Genomic DNA, 18,844 nt, shown 5'->3' on the forward strand with positions numbered 1-18,844 from the left:
ATCGTACCTCTCTCTGGGCCCAGGTGTATCGTACCTCACTATGAGCCCAGGTGTATCGTACCTCACTGTGTGCCCAGGTGTATCGTACCTCTCTCTGGACCCATGTGTATCGTACCTCACTGTGGGCCCAGGTGTATCGTACCTCACTGTGAGTCCATGTGTATCGTACCTCACTGTGAGCCCAGGTGTATCGTTCCTCACTGTGTGCCCAGGTGTATCGTACCTCACTGTGGGCCCAGGTGTATCGTACCTCACTGTGGGCCCAGGTGTATCGTACCTCACTGTGAGCCCATGTGTATCGTACCTCACTGTGAGCCCATGTGTATCGTACCTCACTGTGGGCCCAGGTGTATCGTACCTCACTGTGGGCCCAGGTGTATCGTACCTCACTGTGAGCCCATGTGTATCGTACCTCACTGTGGGCCCAGGTGTATCGTACCTCACTGTGAGCCCAGGTGTATCGTTCCTCACTGTGAGCCCAGGTGTATCGTACCTCACTGTGGGCCCAGGTGTATCGTTCCTCACTGTGAGACCAGGTGTATCGTTCCTCACTGTGAGCCCAGGTGTATCGTACCTCACTGTGGGCCCAGGTATATCGTACCTCACTGTGAGCCCAGGTGTATCGTTCCTCACTGTGAGCCCAGGTGTATCGTACCTCACTGTGAGACCAGGTGTATCGTTCCTCACTGTGAGCCCAGGTGTATCGTTCCTCACTGTGGGCCCAGGTGTATCGTACCTCACTGTGGGCCCAGGTGTATCGTACCTCACTGTGAGCCCAGGTGTATCGTACCTCACTATGAGCCCAGGTATATCGTACCTCACTGTGAGCCCATGTGTATCGTACCTCACTGTGAGCCCATGTGTATCGTACCTCACTGTGGGCCCAGGTGTATCGTACCTCACTGTGAGCCCAGGTGTATCGTACCTCACTGTGGGCCCAGGTGTATCGTACCTCACTGTGAGCCCAGGTGTATCGTTCCTCACTGTGAGCCCAGGTGTATCGTACCTCACTGTGGGCCCAGGTGTATCGTTCCTCACTGTGAGACCAGGTGTATCGTTCCTCACTGTGAGCCCAGGTGTATCGTACCTCACTGTGGGCCCAGGTATATCGTACCTCACTGTGAGCCCAGGTGTATCGTTCCTCACTGTGAGCCCAGGTGTATCGTACCTCACTGTGAGACCAGGTGTATCGTTCCTCACTGTGAGCCCAGGTGTATCGTTCCTCACTGTGGGCCCAGGTGTATCGTACCTCACTGTGGGCCCAGGTGTATCGTACCTCACTGTGAGCCCAGGTGTATCGTACCTCACTATGAGCCCAGGTATATCGTACCTCACTGTGGGCCCAGGTGTATCGTACCTCACTGTGAGCCCATGTGTATCGTACCTCACTGTGAGCCCAGGTGTATCGTACCTCACTGTGGGCCCAGGTGTATCGTACCTCACTGTGAGCCCAGGTGTATCGTTCCTCACTGTGAGCCCAGGTGTATCGTACCTCACTGTGAGCCCAGGTGTATCGTACCTCACTGTGAGCCCAGGTGTATCGTACCTCTCTCTGGACCCATGTGTATCGTACCTCACTGTGAGCCCATGTGTATCGTACCTCACTGTGGGCCCATGTGTATCGTACCTCACTGTGAGCCCAGGTGTATCGTACCTCTCTCTGGACCCATGTGTATCGTACCTCACTGTGAGCCCATGTGTATCGTTCCTCACTGTGAGCCCATGTGTATCGTACCTCACTGTGGACCCAGGTGTATCGTACCTCACTGTGAGCCCAGGTGTATCGTACCTCTCTCTGGACCCATGTGTATCGTACCTCACTGTGAGCCCATGTGTATCGTACCTCACTGTGGGCCCAGGTGTATCGTACCTCACTGTGAGCCCATGTGTATCGTACCTCACTGTGGGCCCAGGTGTATCGTACCTCACTGTGGGCCCAGGTGTATCGTTCCTCACTGTGGGCCCAGGTGTATCGTACCTCACTGTGGGCCCAGGTGTATCGTACCTCACTGTGGGCCCAGGTGTATCGTACCTCACTGTGGGCTCAAGTGTATCGTACCTCACTGTGAGCTCATGTGTATCGTACCTCACTGTGGGCCCAGGTGTATCGTACCTCACTATGAGCCCAGGTATATCGTACCTCACTGTGGGCCCAGGTGTATCGTACCTCACTGTGGGCCCAGGTGTATCGTACCTCACTGTGGGCCCAGGTGTATCGTACCTCACTGTGGGCCCAGGTGTATCGTACCTCACTGTGGGATCAGGTGTATCGTACCTCACTGTGAGCTCATGTGTATCGTACCTCACTGTGGGCCCAGGTGTATCGTACCTCACTATGAGCCCAGGTGTATCGTACCTCACTGTGGGCCCAGGTGTATCGTACCTCACTGTGGGCCCAGGTGTATCGTACCTCACTGTGAGCTCATGTGTATCGTACCTCACTGTGGGCCCAGGTGTATCGTACCTCACTATGAGCCCAGGTATATCGTACCTCACTGTGGGCCCAGGTGTATCGTACCTCACTGTGGGCCCAGGTGTATCGTACCTCACTGTGGGCCCAGGTGTATCGTACCTCACTGTGGGCCCAGGTGTATCGTACCTCACTGTGAGCCCAGGTGTATCGTACCTCACTGTGGGCCCAGGTATATCGTTCCTCACTGTGGGCCCAGGTATATCGTACCTCACTGTGGGCCCAGGTGTATCGTACCTCACTGTGAGCCCAGGTGTATCGTACCTCTCTCTGGACCCAGGTGTATCGTACCTCTCTCTGGACCCAGGTATATCGTACCTCACTGTGGACCCAGGTGTATCGTACCTCACTGTGGGCCCAGGTGTATCGTACCTCTCTCTGGACCCAGGTGTATTGTACCTCACTGTGGACCCAGGTGTATCGTACCTCACTGTGGACCCAGGTGTATCGTACCTCACTGTGAGCCCAGGTGTATCGTTCCTCACTGTGAGACCAGGTGTATCGTTCCTCACTGTGGGCCCAGGTGTATCGTACCTCACTGTGGGCCCAGGTATATCGTACCTCACTGTGGGCCCAGGTGTATCGTACCTCACTGTGAGCCCAGGTGTATCGTACCTCTCTCTGGACCCAGGTGTATCGTTCCTCACTGTGGGCCCAGGTGTATCGTACCTCTCTCTGGGCCCAGGTATATCGTACCTCACTGTGAGCCCAGGTGTATCGTACCTCTCTCTGGACCCAGGTGTATCGTTCCTCACTGTGAGCCCAGGTGTATCGTTCCTCACTGTGAGCCCAGGTGTATCGTACCTCTCTCTGGGCCCAGGTATATCGTACCTCACTGTGAGCCCAGGTGTATCGTTCCTCACTGTGAGCCCAGGTGTATCGTACCTCTCTCTGGGCCCAGGTATATCGTACCTCTCTCTGGGCCCAGGTATATCGTACCTCACTGTGAGCCCAGGTGTATCGTTCCTCACTGTGAGCCCAGGTGTATCGTACCTCTCTCTGGACCCAGGTGTATCGTACCTCTCTCTGGGCCCAGGTATATCGTACCTCACTGTGAGCCCAGGTGTATCGTTCCTCACTGTGAGCCCAGGTGTATCGTACCTCTCTCTGGGCCCAGGTATATCGTACCTCTCTCTGGGCCCAGGTATATCGTACCTCACTGTGAGCCCAGGTGTATCGTACCTCACTGTGAGACCAGGTGTATCATACCTCACTGTGGGCCCAGGTGTATCGTTCCTCACTGTGGGCCCAGGTGTATCGTACCTCACTGTGAGCCCAGGTGTATCGTTCCTCACTGTGTGCCCAGGTGTATCGTACCTCACTGTGGGCCCAGGTGTATCGTACCTCACTGTGAGCCCAGGTATATCGTTCCTCACTGTGGGCCCAGGTGTATCGTACCTCACTGTGGGCCCATGTGTATCGTACCTCAATGTGAGCCCAGGTGTATCGTACCTCACTGTGAGCCCATGTGTATCGTACCTCAATGTGAGCCCAGGTGTATCGTACCTCACTGTGAGCCCAGGTGTATCGTTCCTCACTGTGGGCCCAGGTGTATCGTACCTCACTGTGAGCCCAGGTGTATCGTACCTCACTGTGAGCCCAGGTGTATCGTTCCTCACTGTGTGCCCAGGTGTATCGTACCTCACTGTGGGCCCAGGTGTATCGTACCTCACTGTGAGCCCAGGTATATCGTTCCTCACTGTGGGCCCAGGTGTATCGTACCTCACTGTGAGACCAGGTGTATCGTTCCTCACTGTGGGCCCAGGTGTATCGTTCCTCACTGTGAGACCAGGTGTATCGTTCCTCACTGTGAGCCCAGGTATATCGTTCCTCACTGTGGGCCCAGGTGTATCATACCTCACTGTGAGCCCAGGTGTATCGTTCCTCACTGTGAGCCCAGGTGTATCGTTCCTCACTGTGAGACCAGGTGTATCGTTCCTCACTGTGAGCCCAGGTATATCGTTCCTCACTGTGGGCCCAGGTGTATCGTTCCTCACTGTGAGACCAGGTGTATCGTTCCTCACTGTGAGCCCAGGTATATCGTTCCTCACTGTGGGCCCAGGTGTATCGTTCCTCACTGTGAGACCAGGTGTATCGTACCTCACTGTGAGCCCAGGTGTATCGTTCCTCACTGTGAGCCCAGGTGTATCGTTCCTCACTGTGAGACCAGGTATATCGTTCCTCACTGTGGGCCCATGTGTATCGTTCCTCACTGTGAGCCCAGGTGTATCGTACCTCTCTCTGGACCCAGGTATATCGTTCCTCACTGTGGGCCCAGGTGTATCGTACCTCACTGTGAGCCCAGGTGTATCGTTCCTCACTGTGGGCCCAGGTGTATCGTACCTCACTGTGAGCCCAGGTATATCGTTCCTCACTGTGGGCCCAGGTGTATCGTACCTCACTGTGAGCCCAGGTGTATCGTACCTCATTGTGGGCCCAGGTGTATCGTTCCTCACTGTGGGCCCAGGTGTATCGTACCTCACTGTGAGCCCAGGTATATCGTACCTCACTGTGGGCCCAGGTGTATCGTACCTCACTGTGGGCCCAGGTATATCGTTCCTCACTGTGGGCCCAGGTGTATCGTACCTCACTGTGGGCCCAGGTGTATCGTACCTCACTGTGGGCCCAGGTGTATCGTACCTCACTGTGAGCCCAGGTGTATCGTACCTCACTGTGGGCCCAGGTATATCGTTCCTCACTGTGGGCCCAGGTGTATCGTACCTCACTGTGGGCCCAGGTATATCGTACCTCACTGTGGGCCCAGGTGTATCGTACCTCACTGTGAGCCCAGGTGTATCGTACCTCTCTCTGGGCCCAGGTATATCGTACCTCACTGTGAGCCCAGGTGTATCGTACCTCACTGTGGACCCAGGTGTATCGTACCTCACTGTGGGCCCAGGTGTATCGTACCTCACTGTGAGCCCAGGTGTATCGTACCTCTCTCTGGACCCAGGTGTATCGTACCTCTCTCTGGACCCAGGTGTATCGTACCTCTCTCTGGACCCAGGTGTATCGTACCTCACTGTGGGCCCAGGTGTATCGTACCTCACTGTGGGCCCAGGTGTATCGTACCTCACTGTGGACCCAGGTGTATCGTACCTCACTGTGGGCCCAGGTGTATCGTACCTCACTGTGGGCCCAGGTGTATCGTACCTCTCTCTGGACCCAGGTATATCGTACCTCTCTCTGGGCCCAGGTGTATCGTACCTCTCTCTGGGCCCAGGTGTATCGTACCTCTCTCTGGACCCAGGTATATCGTACCTCTCTCTGGGCCCAGGTGTATCGTACCTCACTGTGGGCCCAGGTGTATCGTACCTCACTGTGGACCCAGGTGTATCGTACCTCTCTCTGGACCCAGGTATATCGTACCTCTCTCTGGGCCCAGGTGTATCGTACCTCACTGTGGGCCCAGGTATATCGTACCTCTCTCTGGGCCCAGGTGTATCGTACCTCACTGTGAGACCAGGTATATCGTACCTCACTGTGAGCCCAGGTGTATCGTACCTCTCTCTGGACCCAGGTATATCGTACCTCTCTCTGGGCCCAGGTGTATCGTACCTCACTGTGGGCCCAGGTGTATCGTACCTCACTGTGAGCCCAGGTGTATCGTACCTCACTCTGGACCCAGGTGTATCGTTCCTCACTGTGGGCCCAGGTATATCGTACCTCTCTCTGGGCCCAGGTGTATCGTACCTCACTGTGAGCCCAGGTGTATCGTACCTCACTGTGAGCCCAGGTGTATCGTACCTCACTGTGAGCCCAGGTGTATCGTACCTCACTGTGGACCCAGGTGTATCGTACCTCACTGTGAGCCCAGGTGTATCGTACCTCACTGTGAGCCCAGGTGTATCGTACCTCACTGTGAGCCCAGGTGTATCGTACCTCTCTCTGGGCCCAGGTGTATCGTACCTCACTGTGAGCCCAGGTGTATCGTACCTCACTGTGAGCCCAGGTGTATCGTACCTCACTGTGAGCCCAGGTGTATCGTACCTCTCTCTGGGCCCAGGTGTATCGTACCTCACTGTGAGACCAGGTATATCGTACCTCTCTCTGGACCCAGGTGTATCGTACCTCACTGTGGGCCCAGGTGTATCGTACCTCACTGTGGGCCCAGGTGTATCGTACCTCACTGTGAGCCCATGTGTATCGTACCTCACTCTGGACCCAGGTGTATCGTACCTCACTGTGAGCCCAGGTGTATCGTACCTCACTGTGGACCCAGGTGTATCGTACCTCACTCTGGACCCAGGTGTATCGTACCTCACTGTGAGCCCAGGTGTATCGTACCTCACTGTGGACCCAGGTGTATCGTACCTCACTGTGAGCCCAGGTGTATCGTACCTCACTCTGGACCCAGGTGTATCGTACCTCACTGTGAGCCCAGGTGTATCGTACCTCACTGTGGACCCAGGTGTATCGTACCTCACTGTGAGCCCAGGTGTATCGTACCTCACTGTGGACCCAGGTGTATCGTACCTCACTGTGAGCCCAGGTGTATCGTACCTCACTGTGGACCCAGGTGTATCGTACCTCTCTCTGGGCCCAGGTGTATCGTACCTCACTGTGGGCCCAGGTGTATCGTACCTCACTGTGGACCCAGGTGTATCGTACCTCTCTCTGGACCCAGGTATATCGTACCTCTCTCTGGGCCCAGGTGTATCGTACCTCACTGTGGACCCAGGTGTATCGTACCTCTCTCTGGACCCAGGTATATCGTACCTCTCTCTGGGCCCAGGTGTATCGTACCTCACTGTGGGCCCAGGTGTATCGTACCTCACTGTGAGCCCAGGTGTATCGTACCTCACTCTGGACCCAGGTGTATCGTTCCTCACTGTGGGCCCAGGTATATCGTACCTCACTCTGGACCCAGGTGTATCGTTCCTCACTGTGGGCCCAGGTATATCGTACCTCTCTCTGGACCCAGGTGTATCGTACCTCTCTCTGGGCCCAGGTGTATCGTACCTCACTGTGAGCCCAGGTGTATCGTACCTCACTGTGGGCCCAGGTATATCGTACCTCTCTCTGGGCCCAGGTGTATCGTACCTCTCTCTGGACCCAGGTGTATCGTACCTCACTGTGGGCCCAGGTGTATCGTACCTCACTGTGGGCCCAGGTGTATCGTACCTCACTGTGGACCCAGGTGTATCGTACCTCACTGTGGGCCCAGGTGTATCGTACCTCGCTGTGAGCCCAGGTGTATCGTACCTCACTGTGGACCCAGGTGTATCGTACCTCACTGTGGACCCAGGTGTATCGTACCTCACTGTGGGCCCAGGTGTATCGTACCTCACTGTGGACCCAGGTGTATCGTACCTCACTGTGGGCCCAGGTGTATCGTACCTCACTGTGAGCCCAGGTGTATCGTACCTCACTCTGGACCCAGGTGTATCGTACCTCACTGTGAGCCCAGGTGTATCGTACCTCACTGTGGACCCAGGTGTATCGTACCTCACTGTGAGCCCAGGTGTATCGTACCTCACTCTGGACCCAGGTGTATCGTACCTCACTGTGAGCCCAGGTGTATCGTACCTCACTGTGGACCCAGGTGTATCGTACCTCACTGTGAGCCCAGGTGTATCGTACCTCACTCTGGACCCAGGTGTATCGTACCTCACTGTGAGCCCAGGTGTATCGTACCTCACTGTGGACCCAGGTGTATCGTACCTCACTGTGAGCCCAGGTGTATCGTACCTCACTCTGGACCCAGGTGTATCGTACCTCACTGTGAGCCCAGGTGTATCGTACCTCACTGTGGGCCCAGGTGTATCGTACCTCACTGTGGACCCAGGTGTATCGTACCTCTCTCTGGGCCCAGGTGTATCGTACCTCACTGTGGGCCCAGGTGTATCGTACCTCTCTCTGGACCCAGGTATATCGTACCTCACTGTGAGCCCAGGTGTATCGTACCTCACTGTGAGCCCAGGTATATCGTACCTCTCTCTGGGCCCAGGTGTATCGTACCTCACTATGAGCCCAGGTGTATCGTACCTCACTGTGGACCCAGGTGTATCGTACCTCACTGTGAGCCCAGGTGTATCGTACCTCACTCTGGACCCAGGTGTATCGTACCTCACTGTGAGCCCAGGTGTATCGTACCTCACTGTGGACCCAGGTGTATCGTACCTCACTGTGAGCCCAGGTGTATCGTACCTCACTGTGGACCCAGGTGTATCGTACCTCACTGTGAGCCCAGGTGTATCGTACCTCACTGTGGACCCAGGTGTATCGTACCTCTCTCTGGGCCCAGGTGTATCGTACCTCACTGTGGGCCCAGGTGTATCGTACCTCACTGTGGACCCAGGTGTATCGTACCTCTCTCTGGACCCAGGTATATCGTACCTCTCTCTGGGCCCAGGTGTATCGTACCTCTCTCTGGGCCCAGGTGTATCGTACCTCTCTCTGGGCCCAGGTGTATCGTACCTCACTGTGGACCCAGGTGTATCGTACCTCTCTCTGGACCCAGGTATATCGTACCTCTCTCTGGGCCCAGGTGTATCGTACCTCTCTCTGGGCCCAGGTGTATCGTACCTCACTGTGAGCCCAGGTGTATCGTACCTCACTGTGGGCCCAGGTATATCGTACCTCTCTCTGGGCCCAGGTGTATCGTACCTCTCTCTGGGCCCAGGTGTATCGTACCTCACTGTGAGCCCAGGTGTATCGTACCTCACTGTGGGCCCAGGTATATCGTACCTCTCTCTGGGCCCAGGTGTATCGTACCTCTCTCTGGACCCAGGTGTATCGTACCTCACTGTGGGCCCAGGTGTATCGTACCTCACTGTGGGCCCAGGTGTATCGTACCTCACTGTGAGCCCAGGTGTATCGTACCTCTCTCTGGACCCAGGTGTATCGTACCTCACTGTGGACCCAGGTGTATCGTACCTCACTGTGGGCCCAGGTGTATCGTACCTCGCTGTGAGCCCAGGTGTATCGTACCTCACTGTGGACCCAGGTGTATCGTACCTCACTGTGGACCCAGGTGTATCGTACCTCACTGTGGGCCCAGGTGTATCGTACCTCACTGTGGACCCAGGTGTATCGTACCTCACTGTGGGCCCAGGTGTATCGTACCTCACTGTGAGCCCAGGTGTATCGTACCTCACTCTGGACCCAGGTGTATCGTACCTCACTGTGAGCCCAGGTGTATCGTACCTCACTGTGGACCCAGGTGTATCGTACCTCACTGTGAGCCCAGGTGTATCGTACCTCACTCTGGACCCAGGTGTATCGTACCTCACTGTGAGCCCAGGTGTATCGTACCTCACTGTGGACCCAGGTGTATCGTACCTCACTGTGAGCCCAGGTGTATCGTACCTCACTCTGGACCCAGGTGTATCGTACCTCACTGTGAGCCCAGGTGTATCGTACCTCACTGTGGACCCAGGTGTATCGTACCTCACTGTGAGCCCAGGTGTATCGTACCTCTCTCTGGACCCAGGTGTATCGTACCTCACTGTGGACCCAGGTGTATCGTACCTCACTGTGAGCCCAGGTGTATCGTACCTCACTCTGGACCCAGGTGTATCGTACCTCACTGTGAGCCCAGGTGTATCGTACCTCACTGTGGACCCAGGTGTATCGTACCTCACTGTGAGCCCAGGTGTATCGTACCTCACTCTGGACCCAGGTGTATCGTACCTCACTGTGAGCCCAGGTGTATCGTACCTCACTGTGGGCCCAGGTGTATCGTACCTCACTGTGGACCCAGGTGTATCGTACCTCTCTCTGGGCCCAGGTGTATCGTACCTCACTGTGGGCCCAGGTGTATCGTACCTCAATGTGAGCCCAGGTGTATCGTACCTCACTGTGGGCCCAGGTGTATCGTACCTCACTGTGGGCCCAGGTGTATCGTACCTCACTGTGGGCCCAGGTGTATCGTACCTCACTGTGGGCCCAGGTGTATCGTACCTCACTGTGGGCCCAGGTGTATCGTACCTCTCTCTGGACCCAGGTATATCGTACCTCACTGTGGACCCAGGTGTATCGTACCTCACTGTGAGCCCAGGTGTATCGTACCTCACTGTGAGCCCAGGTATATCGTACCTCACTGTGGACCCAGGTGTATCGTACCTCACTGTGAGCCCAGGTGTATCATACCTCACTGTGAGCCCAGGTGTATCGTACCTCTCTCTGGGCCCAGGTGTATCGTTCCTCACTGTGAGCCCAGGTGTATCGTACCTCACTGTGAGCCCAGGTGTATCGTACCTCTCTCTGGGCCCAGGTGTATCGTTCCTCACTGTGAGCCCAGGTGTATCGTACCTCTCTCTGGACCCAGGTGTATCGTACCTCTCTCTGGGCCCAGGTGTATCGTACCTCTCTCTGGACCCAGGTGTATCGTACCTCACTGTGAGCCCAGGTGTATCGTACCTCTCTCTGGGCCCAGGTGTATTGTACCTCACTGTGGACCCAGGTGTATCGTACCTCACTGTGAGCCCAGGTGTATCGTACCTCTCTCTGGGCCCAGGTGTATCGTACCTCTCTCTGGGCCCAGACGTACTCTACCTTATTGCAGGCTGTCGTCAGGAATTCCACGAATGGTAAGATGGGTGTGTTGTGGTAGTAGTTCAGCAGTTCAGGGATGCTGTTGTGCAGCAACTGGTCCCCCAGGACCCGGTACTGCTTCTCCGGCAGCTGCTCAATGATGAAGTGACGGCACCGGTCAGTTCCACTGGGCCAGAAGACAGGGAGAAGAGTCTGTTACTAGGGGGCGGTCACTCGGCCCTTCGTCCCTGTGCCGGCTCTCTGCAGGAACCTGCCCGCGGGGTCTCGCGCTCCAAGCCCTGCAGACGCTTCCCCCTCTCTCACCCCCTCCGACACGTGAGGGAGAAAGGAATGGAAGGGTGTGGGGATAGGGGGAGATGAAGAGGGGGGGAGGGAGGAGGCTCGTGTGCAGCAGAAGCACCAGCACGGAACAGATGGGCCGAGTGGCCCGTTCCGGTGTGATATGGTGAAGTCGCGCAGACCCGAACGGGCCCTGCTCAACACCCCGGTGACCACCTGATTGGAGAGTTTCTGCTGGTGGACTTTGTGATCAGCTGTGATGCCCCCCGCAGTTGAATATCCTGCCATCACTCTCACATTAATGGGAGCTGATGGATCAGCCGGGTGCCTGGGGCGTTGCCGCGTGGGGAGCAAACTGACCGCGCACAGGCATCGGCACCTTTAAGATGTGCACGGTCGTGCGGCGGCCTTAAAGGGGCGACGGCAGAGTAGCATCGGGGGATGATTCCTGGGATCCCATTCAGACCGGACTGTGACCCTGTGGTCTGCAGTGATTCGTCCCCAGTCAGTCAGTCAGGTGAGAGGTCAGTCCGTCAGGGTTCGAGTGTACTGAGGGTCAGGGATTTACCTGTAGGACAGCACCAATCCCCCCTGGCTTTCACTCATTCGCAGCAGGAAAGATCCCAGTGGCTGATCCATCAGCAGCTCCTCCACCTCCCTGTGAAAAACAAACAAAAGTCATGCCAATAGGGCCACTGAACCTTGAACCCACAGTGACTGTGAACCTTGAACCCACAGTGACTGTGAACCTTGAACCCACAGTGACTGTGAACCTTGAACCCACAGTGACTGTGAACCTTGAACCCACAGTGACCGTGAACCCCGGTGATCGTGAACCCTGAACCCCAGTGAACGTGAACCCTGAACCCACAGTGACCGTGAACCCTGAACCCACAGTGACCGTGAACCCTGAACCCACAGTGACCCTGACCCCTAATGACTGTGAACCCTGAACCCACAGTGACTGTGAATCCTGAACCCACAGTGACCCTGAACCCCAGTGATTGTGAACCCTGAACCCACAGTGGCTGTGAACCCTGAACCCACAGTGACCCTGAACCCCAGTGATCGTGAACCCTGAACCCACAGTGACTGTGAACCCTGAACCCACAGTGACCCTGAACCCACAGTGATCGTGAACCCTGCACCCACAGTGACTGTGAACCCTGAACCCACAGTGACCCTGAACTCCAGTGATCGTGAACCCTGCACCCACAGTGACCATGAACCCCAGTGACCATGCAAGCTGAAGCCCAGTGAGGGGGACAGTGAACCCCAGTTCCTTCCCTTACCTTCTGGAGGCGAATCCGTGGAACCACTCTGGGAGGGCCCCGTCCTCTGAAAGCTGGGGGATCGGCGTCTCCTCGGGCCACTGTCGGGCATCTTGATTGGCTCTCCGACTCATCGCGACGGGAGGTGGGCGGCTGGGCGCAGCTCCTGCAGCCGATCAGTCACGGCGCGGCATCTCGCCCCTGCACGGAGGCAGCATCAGCGGGTTAGTGAGGCCCGGCGGGGTGAGGCGTGGTAAACAGAGTCAGGGTTAAAGGCGGTTACCCGGACTGGCAGAGGGTGCTCACCGGGGATCGGGGCCTGCGACCCCAGTCGTTCTCCAGAGTTCAGATTCTCCCCCTCCCCCTGTCAGTGGGGTCACCCGGAGTGAGAGGTCCCCAGCGGGGCCAGACGGTCTCCTTGTGTGCAGCGAGTGTGCCTCGCTCCTGGGCTCGGCCCAGAGGCTTGACCTCGCTTTGCGCTCTCTCTCTCTCTCTCCCTCTGGCCTGCTGCCAACCTGCAAAGTGTGTGTTCTTGAAGCACTGCACACCGTGCACATCCTGCTTTGGGGGCAGTGCCGTCCTCTTTTGTTCAGCCACCATCTGCGCTGTGAGATTCTCCTTTTATCTCAAAGCATTTCACATTGAGTACGGTGCATCTGAGAGAGAACGTTTTGCCATTGGTGCTTAACCTCCGATTAAAAGCCCAATAATGCTTTGCATGACCACATCAACCTTGGTCCCTCCGCTGGTCTACCTGAGCCTCATTCCATGGATTAATCACTGCCTCTCTCTCTCTCTCTCTCTCTGTGAAAAACTCCTTCCCAACGCCAGACCTGAACCTGCCTGTACCAATTGCAATGTGACCACCACCCCCCCCCCTCCCTTTCTGCAGGAGTGCAGTGCAAACTGCGAGATGGTGCCGATCTCTGCAGCTCCGGTCTGGAACGTAAAAGATCAGCGGCTGGCGATGCCGTCCCCGCCCTGCTCTGTTGCGGCAGAGTCCAGCGGGGACGTCTTTAGTGACGCACGGACGTCTGACACATTGTTCCTCGCGGAGGTTCAGCTCACTGAACACCCTGGGGGGGGCGGGGGGGGAAGGGGAATCTGGCCTCCTGTTTCCCCCCCCCCCCCCCGCCCCACCCCGGTCCCCTCCACCTCCTCCCCCTTCCGGCGGCTTGTCCTGCTCCACGTCACCTCTCTTCTTTCTCCCTGCCCGTGGTGCAGGGCAAAGGGGGGAGCAAGTGGTCCGAGCTCTCCCTGCAGACTTCATCAACCTTCGGTAACTGTACAAACCACTAAACACTGCTCCGAGTCCAGCAGTAGCCAGCATTGAACACGCACGTCGGTGGTGATCCCTATAAATAGCGCCGGTGTGAGGCCCTTCCTGCTGTTGACTGCGCGATTCAGCTGTGCGAGGTTTACAAACTTTTACCGCGGCGGTCCCTTCGGCGCCCGCCCCTCGCCGCAGCGCGCGCAGGAGGGACCCACCGCTGGCGTTATTTAAAGGGCCAGGCACCCAACGGTGCAGGCCGGGCGACTTGAGAAGACTTGCATTCCTGTAGCGCCGTTCACGACCCCCAGGCCGCTCCCAAAGCGCCTCACAGCTGGCGAGGTACGTTCTGGAGTGCTGGTGCCACATGGGTGTGGAGCAGGGCAGGCTCTGCGAGGAGCCCTGTGCCACTTGCTCCCGTTCCCTTTGGAGGGTGATCCTTGAGGGCCTCTTGACCGCCCCCCCCTCCCCCCCCCCCCCCCCACCACGGAAACCGTCCTTAACGGACTTTGAGCCCTCTGTGTCATGATAGAACATGAAAGGTGAAGGCGTGGGTGACCAGCGAGGTAGCAGAGCTGATGCAGACAAGGCCACAGTTACCCCTTCAGCAAACCGGCCGCCCTCATCGCCTCACACCGTGCAGAACCTTGCAAAGGTTAGCTCTCCGCTTTGGGTGCAGCGACAGCCGCGCACAGAGCTGGGGGAGATAACGTTGCAAGTCAAGTCGAGCAGCAGGCGAGTCGGGTTTAGATGGACCGGGGAGATTAGCGTCACCCTCTGCAATATCGCTCCAAGTTCACTTGGTAAAATCCCACCCTCTTCCCCATCGCCTCTCTGTCCCCCTCTCCACCATCAGTCCTCACCGTCAGACACTGCCGAGGAGATTTCCCATTGCCTTCTCCCTCCTGTTTATCAGCGGCTGTTTCTTTTTGTGCCTCTGCTCCTCCTCGCACCTCCGTGCAGCTCGAGAGTGAGAGACTTGCGAGCAGCTCAACTGCAGGAAGTGCTGCTCCCCACAAACAGCACAGTTGAAGCCGGCTCTTGGTGACGTCATGGAAAGAAGAGAGTAGAGAAAGAGAAAGAAAAAGGCGGCAAAAAGTCAAAGGAGTGAGTGGGGGGGGGGGTCCCCCCCTCCGGCGCAACGCCCCGCCACGCGGGAGGCTGTGCGCTGAGAGGTGTGACGCCGGGGCTGTTGGCCGCCGCCGCCCTTGGGATCTTGCTGTGCCTTCTGAGAGCCTCCTCCCCTCTGCGTGATGCCTGGGAAAGAAGTGCTGCCCAATCCACAGGAACGGGCGGAGGCCATTCAGCAGCTGACTGTCCCTCCTAACTTAGCATCACCTACAAACATGGATCGACAATATTCCTTCACCCAATTCATTCGTAAATATGGTGGAAAGCTGAGGCTCCAAGACAGGTCCCTGGGCTGCACCACCACTCACATCCCTCCAATCAGAGGACACGTCCATTATCCCGGGTCTCCTCCCTCCCAACATGGGACATTGAGAAATGATAAAGAGATACTCCCACCACCTTGAGTGGCAAAACTTTGCCCCCAATAACTCAGCCGGTGCTTCAAAACCTGGGGATGTGAAAGGTGAGCTATAAATGAAGGTTGAGTCTTCTTTCTAACGTTGTTCTAGCCTGGTGTCCAATGGTTAATCCAACTGGGACATGGACAAGACCCAAAGACATTCATGGACATGCCCGTATAAGGATTTTTTGGATCGAGGGAGAAAGGACGGGGGAGATGTTTGGAAGTCGGACGTGAGGAGTGGCAGAGACTGGAAACACAACAGCGCGGGTGGAAACCTTGTGTATCAGTGAGTTAACTGGGCACGCGAGTCGTCCCACTATCTACACACGGACAGGGAGGCAGTGTTGGAGACATTGTTCATTCCCACCCTCTCGATCACCCAGGAGTGTTCCACTTTCTGTCCTGTGCTAAGGTCGGTCCACTCACTGAGGACCAGAGGTCAAAGCCAGGATTTCAAGCGCGAGACATTAAAGGCGCTTACATTCTTACATGACTGCACATCCGTCGAATCTTACAGCACAGAACGAGGCCATTCAGCCCATCGTGCCTGTCCCGGCTCTTTGAAAGAGCTGTCTGAATAGTCTCATAGTCCTGCACGTTTTTCCCCCTCGAGTGTTTACCCAACTCACTCTGGAGAGGACAGACATCTGATCTGAAAGAGAGCACCTCCGACACTGTGGCACTCCCTCAGTGCTGACCCTCCGACAGTGCGGCGCTCCCTCAGTGCTGACCCTCCGACAGCGCGGCGCTCCCTCAGTGCTGACCCTCCGACAGCGCGGCGCTCCCTCAGTGCTGACCCTCCGACGGTGCGGCACTCCCTCAGTGCTGACCCTCCGACAGTGCGGCGCTCCCTCAGTGCTGACCCTCCGACGGTGCGGCACTCCCTCAGTGCTGACCCTCCGACAGTGCGGCGCTCCCTCAGTGCTGACCCTCCGACGGTGCGGCACTCCCTCAGTGCTGACCCTCCGACGGTGCGGCACTCCCTCAGTGCTGACCCTCCGACGGTGCGGCACTCCCTCAGTGCTGACCCTCCGACGGTGCGGCACTCCCTCAGTGCTGACCCTCCGACAGTGCGGCACTCCCTCAGTACTGACCCTCCGACAGTGCGGCACTCCCTCAGTGCTGACGCTGCGACAGCGCGGCACTCCCTCAGTGCTGACCCTCTGACAGTATAGCCTGGAGAACGTCGGCCTGGATTATGAGCTTGAGTTTTTTTTACAGTGGTGCTCGACCCCACGACCTTTGACTCAGAGGTGTGAGTGCGCCCCAGTGAGCCACAGCTGATGGCCCCTGCTACCCCGCTCGCCCTGCGAGATCATCTCGAGGTGGGGATTAAAGTTCTGTTACGGATGTATGTCTGGGTCTCCAAGCTGACGTCTTCCTGTGCACTGTTCTATCAGCCGAGGGCGATTCGGGCCCTGGTCAAGGCTCCCACTACAGGCAGGTGGGCACTCCTCAATGGGCAGCAGTCGCCGCCTGATGAGGTCACAGTGCTGCGCCGTGATATTAGCGTCAAGCCGGGGGATGGGCACGGGCTGGTAAAGCCCCGTGGTGTTTGCCTGTCGCCCGGCAACAGGACCACGGCAGGAGAAGCCGACAGGTGAGAAGAGGCCCGTCTGCGTCTTCGAAGCCCCCGTCTCGGTTCGAACTCCACGCGGGCCACGAGGAGTCGGATTGCTCCCCTACAATGGCCCCACAAGCAGCCCCAGGCCCCTCTCCAGGCCGGGCCTCCCGCTCATCGCCATGGAAACCACCACTTCCTCCCCCATCGGCTAGGCCTCTGCAACCCTGAGCTCTCAAGGCCCAATTATCTGACCACTGAGACAGAAAGGCACTGTACGTCCCCACTGACCGGCGGGAGAGTTCTCTTGCTCACACTCGTGGCGGTTAATAGCAAGCTAGTTATTTTTGGTATATTTACCACAACCATTGCATGTTTGTACAGTTAACCAATCAATACTTCAGTACACCCCACACGTTTATAGGTGACCAAGAGACGGGAAGTCTATTTGCGTATCCAATGAAAACATCTTTCAACCAACCTTCCAAACCCCTCACCCCGATCCTCCTCTCCCTCCAGATGTGCAATTCCACCAAAACCGGTTTGAATTTCAGGTTTCCCAGTGTTTCCTGTCTTTCTGCCTCTTCTCGTGTCAGGTAACAAGGAAGTTATAACGGTATGAAACCCTTCCTGTCTACTCTATCTAGGCCCCTCATAATTTTGTACACCTCTATTAAGTCACCCCTCAGCCTCATCTGTTCTAAGGAAAACAACCCTAGCCTATCCAATCTTTCCTCGTAGCTGCAACTTTCAATCCCGGGCAACATTCTTGTTCATCGCCTCTATACTCTCCAGAGCGATTATGTCCTTCCTGTAATGTGGTGACCAGAACTGTACACAAAACTCCAGCTGTGGCCTAACCAGCATTTTATACAGTTCCAGCATTACATCCCTGCTTTTGTATTCCATACCTCGGCCAATAAAGGAAAGCATTCCATATGCTTTCTTCACCACTCTATCTACCTGTCCTGCCACCTTCAGGGACCTGTGGACATGTACTCCAATGTCTCTCACATTGTCTACCCCTCTCAATACCCTCCCGTTTATTGTGTATTCTCTCGCCTCCCCAAATGCATTACCTCACACTTCTCTGGAATGAATTCTATTTGCTACCTTTCCGCCCACTCAACCAAACCATTGATATCATTCTGGAATCTACAGCTATCCTCTTCACTATCAACTACGCGGCCAATTTTTGTGTCATCTGCAAATTTCCCAATCATGCCTCCCACATTTAAATCCAAATCATTAATATATACCACAAACAGCAAGGGACCCAACACTGAGCCCTGTGGAACGCCACTGGAAACCACCTTCCATTCACAAAAACATCCGTCAACTACTACCCTTTGTTTCCTGTCCCTGAGTTAATTCTGGATCCAACCTGCCACATTTCCCTGTATCCCATGGGCTTTCATTTTACTGACCAGTCTACCTTGTCAAATGCCTTATTAAATCCATGTAGATCACATCCACTGCACTACCCTCATCAATCCTCCTTGGTATTTCCTCAAAAAACTCAATCAAGTTAGTAAGACGTGACCTTCCCTTAACAAATCCATGCTGACTATCCCTGATTAATCCGTGTCTTTCTAAGTGACAGTTTATCCTATCTCTCAGAATTGATTCTAATAATTTACCCACCACCAAGGTCAGACTGACTGGCCTATAATTATTTGGCCTATCCCACACACCCTTTTTAAACTATGGTACAACATTTGCAGACCTCCAATTGTCTTGTACCACACCTGTATCGAGTGAGGATTTGAAGACGATCCTTTTTGCATCTGCTATTTCCTCCCTGGCTTCCTTTAACAACCTGGGATGCAATCCATCCGGCCCTGGCGATTTATCCACTTTCAAGGATGTCAGACCCTCTAGTATTTCCACTCTCATTATGCTTATCATAGCTAATATTTCACACTCCTCCTCTTTAACTGCAATGTCTGCATCAACCCTC

The 18,844-nt window shown here is 55.9% G+C and overlaps 1 protein-coding gene across 1 annotated transcript in view; it reads right to left on the minus strand.

Moving 5' to 3' along the window:
- LOC137366998 (uncharacterized) overlaps positions 1–14,797 on the minus strand; it is a 40,916-nt gene extending 26,119 nt beyond the window's left edge. Inside the window, exons 1-4 of the mRNA XM_068028493.1 lie at positions 14,653–14,797; positions 12,541–12,720; positions 11,817–11,906; positions 10,970–11,135 (exon numbers count right to left, since the gene is read on the minus strand). Coding sequence (XP_067884594.1) covers positions 10,970–11,135; positions 11,817–11,906; positions 12,541–12,653 — 369 coding nt within the window. The 5' untranslated portion in view covers positions 12,654–12,720; positions 14,653–14,797. The remainder of the gene's footprint in view (positions 1–10,969; positions 11,136–11,816; positions 11,907–12,540; positions 12,721–14,652) is intronic.
- Positions 14,798–18,844: the final 4,047 nt, after the last annotated feature.

Source organism: Heterodontus francisci, unplaced genomic scaffold (assembly GCF_036365525.1).
Source record: "Heterodontus francisci isolate sHetFra1 unplaced genomic scaffold, sHetFra1.hap1 HAP1_SCAFFOLD_1111, whole genome shotgun sequence".
In the NCBI taxonomy this organism is placed as follows: Eukaryota; Metazoa; Chordata; class Chondrichthyes; order Heterodontiformes; family Heterodontidae; genus Heterodontus; species Heterodontus francisci.